At 38.6% G+C, this 9,612-nt stretch overlaps 1 protein-coding gene across 1 annotated transcript in view; it reads right to left on the bottom strand.

Annotated features, from left to right (window-relative positions):
* The window catches only part of angpt4 (angiopoietin 4), a 63,278-nt gene that overhangs the window by 1,378 nt on the left and 52,288 nt on the right, over nt 1-9,612 (bottom strand). Inside the window, exons 2-9 of the mRNA XM_055221695.1 lie at nt 7,074-7,229; nt 6,867-6,988; nt 5,217-5,301; nt 3,956-4,103; nt 3,065-3,177; nt 2,871-2,972; nt 1,872-2,038; nt 940-1,073 (exon numbers count right to left, since the gene is read on the bottom strand). Of these exons, the coding sequence (XP_055077670.1) occupies nt 940-1,073; nt 1,872-2,038; nt 2,871-2,972; nt 3,065-3,177; nt 3,956-4,103; nt 5,217-5,301; nt 6,867-6,988; nt 7,074-7,229 (1,027 nt within the window). The remainder of the gene's footprint in view (nt 1-939; nt 1,074-1,871; nt 2,039-2,870; nt 2,973-3,064; nt 3,178-3,955; nt 4,104-5,216; nt 5,302-6,866; nt 6,989-7,073; nt 7,230-9,612) is intronic.

The following is a 9,612-nucleotide window of genomic DNA, read 5'->3' on the forward strand; positions in this document are numbered from 1 at the left end:
ATACTGAGCTATGTATTCTGAGGTGAATGAGATGTAGATCTGCACTTTTAATAGTAATAACTACACTTAAGTAATATAAGTTTGTATAATAAGAATGCATTGTATTTTAAAGCCCCACTGTGTAACATTTTAGCTAAAAATAGACAAAAATAAAAGCATGACACTGATAAACATGTGTCCTTTGCATCTTCACAAACCTGACTCTCAGGCTTAGATTAGGGCCTCCTCCTGCTTGTTTCAATGGAAATGTTCGTTTGCCTATAATCTACAGTATGGCATAAAACTTATCTCCATGGAGAATGTTCCGAAGTATGGCTTTAACTTTCTATTTCGAACAGTTTCGTTTAGATTTTGAACTGTAATTTTGTGCATCAAGCACACACCCTCATTATCGAAAACACACATAGAAATGCAGATGATGCAGTTTTTAAGATAAAGGCAATGAATCTGGCATCAAAGAAGGAAATAGAGCCACTGCACGGAAGCTTGGCATCAATGAACTGATGCGACATTGGAGGCCGCAGTGGGAAGAACTTAGTCAATGTAAAAAGACAACAAAAGCTTTCAGAGGAAATAAAAAGCAGGTGTGTTGGTGCTGTTTTATTTTCTAAACATGCAGGTATGTTCATCCTGTGTTACTGTTGTGTTGGTGCCTTACTGCTGTTTTTCAGGCACAGTCTTAAAAAACAAAAAAACAAAAACACTCCGTGTACATTTTTTCTGCGTAAATATATCATGTTATAACATGAAAACCTGCAGCTTATATTCAGGTGCGCTCGAATGTCCAAAATGTACGTTAACTACATTAAGTACATAAAGTATTTCTACTTGAATATTCCAAACTCTGCAATCATTCAACAATTTCAAGTCTCACATTTGAGAATAATTATTGCTGTAAAAAATAAACATCCACATGCAACCACAGAGCGTATTGTGTACCTCCCGTGAGCATGAGAGCACATTTGCAGTGGTCACAGTTGTCGTTGTCCTGGTCTCTGGTGCTGAAGCCCATCCCGTGTGGGGCCAGACTGCTCTGTCTGCCTGCTGTGCCACTGTAGCCCCGCAGGTACAACCTACAGTAACACATGTAAGACACAGATGATTCTCCTCATAGGGAAATGTGTCCTGTTTTTTGACACATCCTTCAATGTCACAGGGGCAAATTGTCAGGAGCAGTCAGAGTTATCCTCCAGGTCTCTAGATCTTAGTTTGTTGGAGGATTAGCATATTGTGCATGTTTTACATCCATGGGGAAAACAGAGTAACCAGAGGAAACCCACTCACACACAGGGAGAACATGCAAACTCCAAATACTGAAGATGTGTATAAACAAATTCTTCAGCGACAAGTTAATAATAGTATTTGAAAGAATAATTCATCACACAGTATTTACACACAATGTGATTTTGAAATAACAATAATACTTTTACTTATTGGTTGAATTAGAATGTCCAACAGTTACTTTCGTAACTATAAGCCCGCCACCTGCTTGTCTCCAAGGAGAGATCACTGATTTGCTTACAATTTCTCACAGTATTGCATTAAACGTATCTCTCTCCATGGAGACAAACAAGTGTTGCCACCGGGTCAAGTTATAGATGTGTTGGGAGGCAGCCCCACTAACAGTAATAATTCATGTTTTTTAAGGCATTTTTTACCATAAAAACTATCAGTTATTAGATCATAAGATTCCATTATTCAATGAAAGCCAGATAATGCTGTACTGTGGAACATTCAAGGGAAAGCAATGACATGTCAAGCAGGAGCCACCAGAATGGATCTTTATTCGTATCTGACAAGAACCACTCAAGTGTAATTACCATTTCCAGAACAGTTGTACTTTGAATATACTGGCAGTTTACAGTGTGTACCTGTACTGCTGCCTCTCGCTGGCCAGTGTGAAGCGGTCATACTGGGAGTACCCAGTGTTCCCCTCCCAGTCCTGTAGCTCCACTCTGAGGCTGTACTGCCCCTGTGAGGTCAGCTGGTGCAGGACCTCATTACCCAGCCAGTGCTCCCCCAACAGCTCTCCAAAACCCTGCACAAACAAGCATCAGTTATTTATCTCTCTTGATTAGTAGCCCGTGTCTTTATTAATACATATTTTAAACAATATGATTAAAAAGATACATAGTTTGTAAACACCTAAATGTAGTAGAAGTTTTATATTGTATTGGGATATATATTTGTGCTTTTCATTTATAACATCATTAAATGATAGCAGATGATGGTTAATGCCATGATTGTATTGTTCTATGTATGTTTATACTTTGATAAACTCAGTTTTCATATTGGGTTACATTATAATACTAACACAGTTGCTTATTTTGAATGAAATATTTATTTGTGGTTTTGGTCTTTTTTTTTTTATGGATGGAGTCCACTCTCACTGGATTCATGTGAATATTCTCAGCTCAACGCCCCAACACTAGATGGCGATCTGAACTGCAGATTACACCTTGCGATGTGGATTATAACGTCTGAACTCTTGCGTGAGGAAAACTGAGCTGAGTTTAATTCTATTACAAGGATGAAAAATAGAAAGGAAATAGAATTTTATATATATATATATATATATTTTTACTTTTTAAATCACCCAAACCCAGCGCACTATTTTTTATCCTTTCATTTCAAATCACACAATAATAAATACAACACAGGTCTTTTGTCTTCATTCACACTTCGCGCTCCTCCAAAGAACCACTAATTATCATAGCATACATATAAAACCCAGTATAGTTGTGTTATTTATCAGTTCATATGGGAACATCTAATGCACTGTGTATTTGAAGCTGCATAAAACAGGTCCAACTCAAAACCTTCCTAAAATTCCTTCCTAAAATTCCCAGTATTTATTGGCTTTCTCTCACCATCTTGTACTCCCTCCAGCTCCTCTGGAAGTCCACGCTGCCATTACTCCTCCTCTGGAACACTGTCCAACCCCCACCAGCCCTATCCATGTCACAGAACACCTGCGGAAGGAAGAATAGTGCATGAAATGATAAAATAAAGACATGTTTGGTCAGATGAAATGGTAACACGTGGAGAAGTGTGCTTGTTGTACTTGTACTGGCTGTGTCCTGTTACTGATATAGATGTGGTACAGTCCGCTGATGGAGTGTCCTGCTCTGTAAACATCTGCACAGTCTCTCCATACATGGCTTCTGACAGGGGGCGCTAGAGAGAGAACAGAAGGAGCATCATTAAGTTTATAAGTGACATTTGAGGCGTATGCTAGTCTATGTGGTCTTATACTTGTTCTGACACAGTTCAAGATCATTGTAAAGCTATTCAGGAAAAGTTCATTTCTGGCCCGTGAACGTGAATTTTTTAGTATCGATACCTGCTCAAATGAGTATCTAGTTTTGATACTAGTTTTACCGTCGATTAATATCTGATTTTCCATACTTATGACAACTCTGGTTATTACGGCATTTACAATCAGCCTTAAAAAAAAGAAGTTTGCATTTTCTCTCTGTTGCTATGTTTAAATGCACGCAAAAATCTGATGTGAGTAATCAGATTTTATCAGATAGTTCATATGTGTGCAGGTTTTAACAAGGAAAATTGTGTAAAAAAAACCCAAAACAAACTAATGTGGCAAAGATAGATATAGGGTGGCAGAGAAAAAGATTTGAAATCTGAATAGAATTTGAAATATGAACTCATTAACCAGTACAAGAATCACATGCATTCCAAAATAGTCTGTCTGTTGAGGTCTAAACTATAGATATAACCAGATTTTTCTATAATTTTTTTGCAGAGGACATGTCTGTCAGTCTGACCCAAAAAAACACATGAATATACACAAACCTTTCACTATATAGAAAAGGCAAGGCAAGTTTATTTGTATAGCACAATTCTTCATACACAAAGTAACTCAAAGTGCTTTAAAGAATAAGAAATGCATAAGTGATATATTTGTGTTCCGTGCTGAAAGTTTGAGATGTCTTACATGCAGTGCTGGTGACCATGTTGATGAGTGTATGCACAGACTCCATGAGCTGGGCCTGTTGTCTCTGCAGAGCTGAGTTGTTGGTGCTGGCCACTCGTAGCTGTCTCTCCAAGGCCTCGATCGCTGCCATCTGAGAGCGTACAACAGACTGCACAGGACAAAGGCATGTCATTGTCGAAAATGTTGAAAAACTGTTTAAATGTACACTATGTAAATTCTAGGGGGCCTGCTTGTCTCCGTGGAGATGTTATTGCTTTGCCTAGAATGGTCATTGTTACGGTGGCTGTAGTGTCCTCAAGCAAGACACGTCACACACGTTGCCGAGTATGAGTTTGGTGGGATCATGACTGGATGTGGTTGGAGGGGCTGATGGTGCAGACTGGCAGCCTTGCTACCGTCAGTCTGCGTCAGGGCAGCTGTGGCTACATTTATGACTGAATAATGCAGTGTAAAGCATCTTTGAGTATCCATCACTATATAAATGTAATGTAAATGCATAATGCCAATTGTTATGTACATAGGCCTATATCAATCTTTAAAAATGAGTGGTAATAATGGCCTTTGAATGTTTACAATATTCTGCAAGTGAATGGAAAATATTTGGCACAGAGTTTTGGAAATTTCACAAATCCTCACTTGAGATTATATGGATGTAACTTTGACAGTAATCTTCAAAGACCAATGTAACAGTCCTGAAATTCAGGTTGAAAGTTGTTGAGTAAACGTAGGCTTAATCCGTAGAAGCAGAGATTACGTAATGATAGTCTAACCTTTCCCACACATGTAATTTTAAATAATCCTGTACTTAAAGAAGACACTGTGCTTGTGTCTGCTATACTGTTATAATCTATGCCAGCAGTGATCATTATGTTTGACATTTTAAATCGCAATAAAATGACTTAAGAAAAGAAGCATGTCCACGGAAAATTGAAAATTGCTGTGTGCCACATGCTGTTGGGACTCTTTTGGATAGCGGCAGATCACGCTACAGAGCAGCAGAGTTTTTTTTCTTCATTTGTGCAAAAATGGCTGGACAGCGCTGCCAACGTGCATCACCAATTGATAAAATAAATTGGACAACGAAGTAAGCACAAAGCAGTGGGCGTGTATCGGTGATGGGAAAAATGGGGGTAGATCAGAGCAATGGCAACTTTATAGCAGAAGTGAAGTATAAAGAGTACCCAAACATACAAGCATCACTCTCAATGCACCTTTAACATGATTAAAAGCTCTTGCACATTATATCTTTAAAGGGTAGTACCTGCAGTCTGTTCTTCTCCTGCCTCATGTCCTCCAGCTCTCCTCTCTGCTGGGACTCCAACAGTGCCACCTTGCTCTCCAGACGACTAAAACCAGAGAGATAAAACAATCTCTCATTTTCATCCATTTTGACTTTGATTTAATGGATTATTAAATGGTTCCTTATTTTTGCATGTTATCGCTGTGTCTAGGTGGATTTGGTTACTTAAGTTTATTCCAATAACACAAAGAATAACAAAACAGTCTAAACATTTAGCTATATTCCTGACTAAAATTAAATCCAGATTTGGTTGCTCTGGTGACATTGAAAGATTAACAAAAATCTACTGCACCCCTCCCTTAAGACTGTGTGCAGCATAGCAATCCATAAACACAACTCACTATTAAAACTATTTAGTTGCAATTTTTTTTTAATCATGTTAGCTGTTCTCCTACTGTTTCATTTGATGGAATTCAGTGAATTCTAGTGTAGTCCAACATGACTTAATATGTGTACTATGTAACTTTTTCTGATAAAGAGTTTGCCATCTGCCATGACATGCATCTCCACGGAGACAAGCAGGCGATGCCACCATGTGAGGTTACTGGTCAGATTTGTGAGGAGTCCTAGTCACACTAAGAATGTATATTTTTCAAGGTATTCTTAGCAGTAAAACGCCTTCTTAAATACATGCAGGATGAATATGTTTATGGACACTTTCAGGCAAAACATAGCCATGGAAACAAGCAGTTCACCAAAAAAGTTACACAGTGCATCTTTATTCTTGGTCTGGTCTCTGGCTCTGCTCTTCAACTGCTTGAATTTTAAGCTGTTTTTTTTTAATGAATGACGTCTAGTGTAATTGGTGACAATTACAAAAGGCCATTGCCCTGGGTCATTCGGGCAGCACTGCAACCTCACTGCAGGACACCACAGACTGGGACCACAAGCTTTTAACCTGTCCTAACAGTTTCATCTGAAGACAATGTACATCAGATCTCATGGGGCAGGAAGTCATTACAGAGACTTTCATTTGTTTCAATAAGCATTAGACTGTGTGTTGCAAAGTTCCAAGCTTACCGATCTCATTGTGTAGAGCTGTCTTTCTCTGAAATGTATAATCAAATCTATTTTACTAATACAATCAAATAACTGCCACAACAAACAAAAGACAATATCTGCTGCTGGACAAACTGAACACTCTAAAAATTAACCACTTCACCACTTCACCTGACCATGGTTACAGTCTGTTAAGATAAAGCAGGTCACATGTATGTTATTTGCCCCAGTACAGATGCACTGTATAAGCAGCTCTTGAGGTTGAAATAAGTCTGCATCTAATTAGAAAGTGTTTTATCGTCCAATAAGCAGGAAGTCTGCATTGTTGTTAGCTTTACTGTGACAGCAAAACTCTACATTGGTCTCTGAGAGTTGTGAAAGTGCTTATAAACTCATCTTGGTGAATAATTAGGATGCTTGGAATGTATAAGGTAAATGGGGATTCATTTTGGACAACTGCAAACGGTTTAAAACAGTTTTTAAGACAGTAAAAATCAGGTACGAAACATTTAAGTAAATTCACTTGTTTAAGGACAGTTTATTCAAGTTAAATTTGATTATAATTGTGCGTTTAAGTGCATTATGACTGCTGACTTTCCTGATGAGTTGTACCTGTTCTTGTCCCTGAGCTGGCTGATCTCTGTGGTCTGCAGTAACAGCTCCTTTTCCAACTTGTTTGTGGACAGAGAGTTCTCCAGGAGTTGGATTTCTATTCGAGATGTGTGGTTCAGAACCTGGAAAACAAAATAAAAAATATGCATCACTGTAGAGATAAAGCAATGTGTATGTAACTTAATACTAACTTTAAAAGCGTGTTACCTTGGCTTCTACCACGTTGAGCTTCCTGGTTTGCTCAGCGGTGTGCGTGAGGAGGTTTGTGCCGATTTCCAACATGACCGCCGTTTGGTTGTTAACAGAGTGAGACTGGATGTTTGAGATGTCTGGCTTTAAACTGCTCTGGATGACGTTTTCTAACTGTGGAAGAGAAAAAAACAACCAAAGTTTAGTAGCATTTTACATATTATTATCCCCCTAGCATAATCGCCAAAGGAGAAATAAGTTTTGTTTCATTGGCTGTAAAAATCGTTCTGATTGGCCGAGGACGGAAGCAATGACACCTACAGCCGGGTCTAGTCTCACACAAAAATGTTTATTATTGAAGTCATGAAAAACCAAAAAGTGTTACGGTCAAGCTGGAGGGCCTACAAAAAATAGTTCTAAAGTTCAAATTTAGATCGTATTTTTGCCACCCTACTACTGTATTTTCCTTGGAGGTGCACAAGAACTTATCAGAAAGTACTTGGAATGAAATGCCTTTTGTATATTTCACACCACCAAGAATGTCTCTCGGATGTTCAATGTCAGTTGTAATTCACATTATACAAGTAAACAAATTCATCCTAAAGTACTTGAAGTGGTACTAGACACAATACTAGAAACTACTTGAAGCTGAGACATAAAAAAACACCATCCTAGTGCTACTATTGTGTACTTGTTGGTTAGGATCTGTAGAGAAACAGCATGACTCCATTCAAATGCTGTATTCAACCAACTATTGTGACCACAGACCTTCTCACCCACTCAGTTCAAACCCTTTCCCCGGTCACGTCTTACATAAAACTGCCTCTCTGGGAACATTGACTGGTGCCAACCCACTGTACCACCTCACGGCCCTGTACACGCACACATAAATAATCCCAGTCTCTTTTTGTCCCTTCAGAGCCCCCGTACCCACGATATCAGTGCCACGGAACAGCCCAAATATATCTCTGCACCAACAAATAGTATGGCCCGGAGGGACAGCATCTGCACAAGAGTCAAACCAACGGTCACCTTAAAAGAAAATACAGTGGTCGAAGGGACAGGCAGTCACGTAGTTGTACAGAAATAAAATGTTATATAGTGTGGATTGTTGGGGTGAGATGAGAATTGTGACAATCTTTTTTCTTTTTTCAGTCTTGCATGTTCTGTCTCATTTTAAGCTGAAAATGCTTACATTTTAATACTTTAGTAGGTCCCCAAGGGGCAATTGTTTCACAGACAGTGGTAGCAAAAAGTACATACACCCTCATAATTGACAAAACAGAACAATGGATGGGACAAGGATATACTAATAAAAACAACATGGTAAAAACGACATCAGTTAAATCAGTCCAATGGGACGATATGGTGCAGCAGCCACGGGAAAAGACAATGTCATTTACAATATAGTTTATTCAGAAGACTAATGAGAGTAGGAAAAAACTATTTTTCAGTTCTTCACCTGGGCATTTAGAGAGGAGGGGATTAAACACCTCGTGCAGGGCATGTGTGAGGTCTACTAGGATTTCCTTTGCTTAACCTTACCCCTGCAATATGTTTTTCAAGCCTGTCAAAATGCTGCACTCTAGTCATTATTCATTCACTCCATAATTAATGGTCGTAAACTACTATTGTAGACACAGCTGCCTGGGGCAGACTGATGAAAGCGAGGCTGCCAATCTGCACCATCTGCCCCTCCGACCATCATAAACACTCACACACACCACATTCACACAGATGAGTGAAGTTTCTTGCTTCAGGACACAATGACACAACTTGGTCCAAGCTGGAATCAACCCTCCGACCCTTGAAGATGATGTCCACCGTTCTTGTTTCCTCCTACTCTAGTAGGCTCCAACCAGTCTGGAAGTAATGCAATATATAATACATAATATATTTTTCTTATATATATATATATATATATATATATATATATATAAAATTTCCCAGTGAAATGACATCTGACACAATTTGTTTTTAAGGAAAAAAAAACTATTCCATTTGAAACGTTCATTCTGATAAAACCAGGAAATAACAATGATTGAAGTTCAAGCTCCACCTGGGTCTGTGTTCAAATTTCTTCCACTAAACATGATCATACACCAAAACAAAACTGTCAATTTCCTGAGTCTATGTTTGGTAAAGTTTACATGACAAACAAACTGCACTGGACATCTGTAAAGAGAGTTTATTATGAAGGGTGGAGGAGGACAACTGATCCAGGCTCATAATGGTGGTGCTCGTTAAAATGAATTGAATCAAACTTTTATATCATGCTTTATTAAGGCTTATTGAGATGAAAGGCATTACAAAGTTTTCTTAAAGTGGATGTTGTAATAGAGCAAACTCACCCAACCAATACAATGCACCAACTCCACCAACTATTTCTTTCTGTTGAGATTGCTATTTACCATGCCACCACCAACACACTGCTGCTCACTTAAAAGCACTCAAAACATTACAATATGGAAATTAAGAAGTATTTACAATCCAGTCTGAAATCAGTTTAGCTCCATCTGATTTGGGTTGAACTGGGGTCAAACATGCTCACTGCCCT

Source organism: Periophthalmus magnuspinnatus, chromosome 5 (assembly GCF_009829125.3).
Source record: "Periophthalmus magnuspinnatus isolate fPerMag1 chromosome 5, fPerMag1.2.pri, whole genome shotgun sequence".
Lineage (NCBI taxonomy): Eukaryota > Metazoa > Chordata > Actinopteri > Gobiiformes > Gobiidae > Periophthalmus > Periophthalmus magnuspinnatus.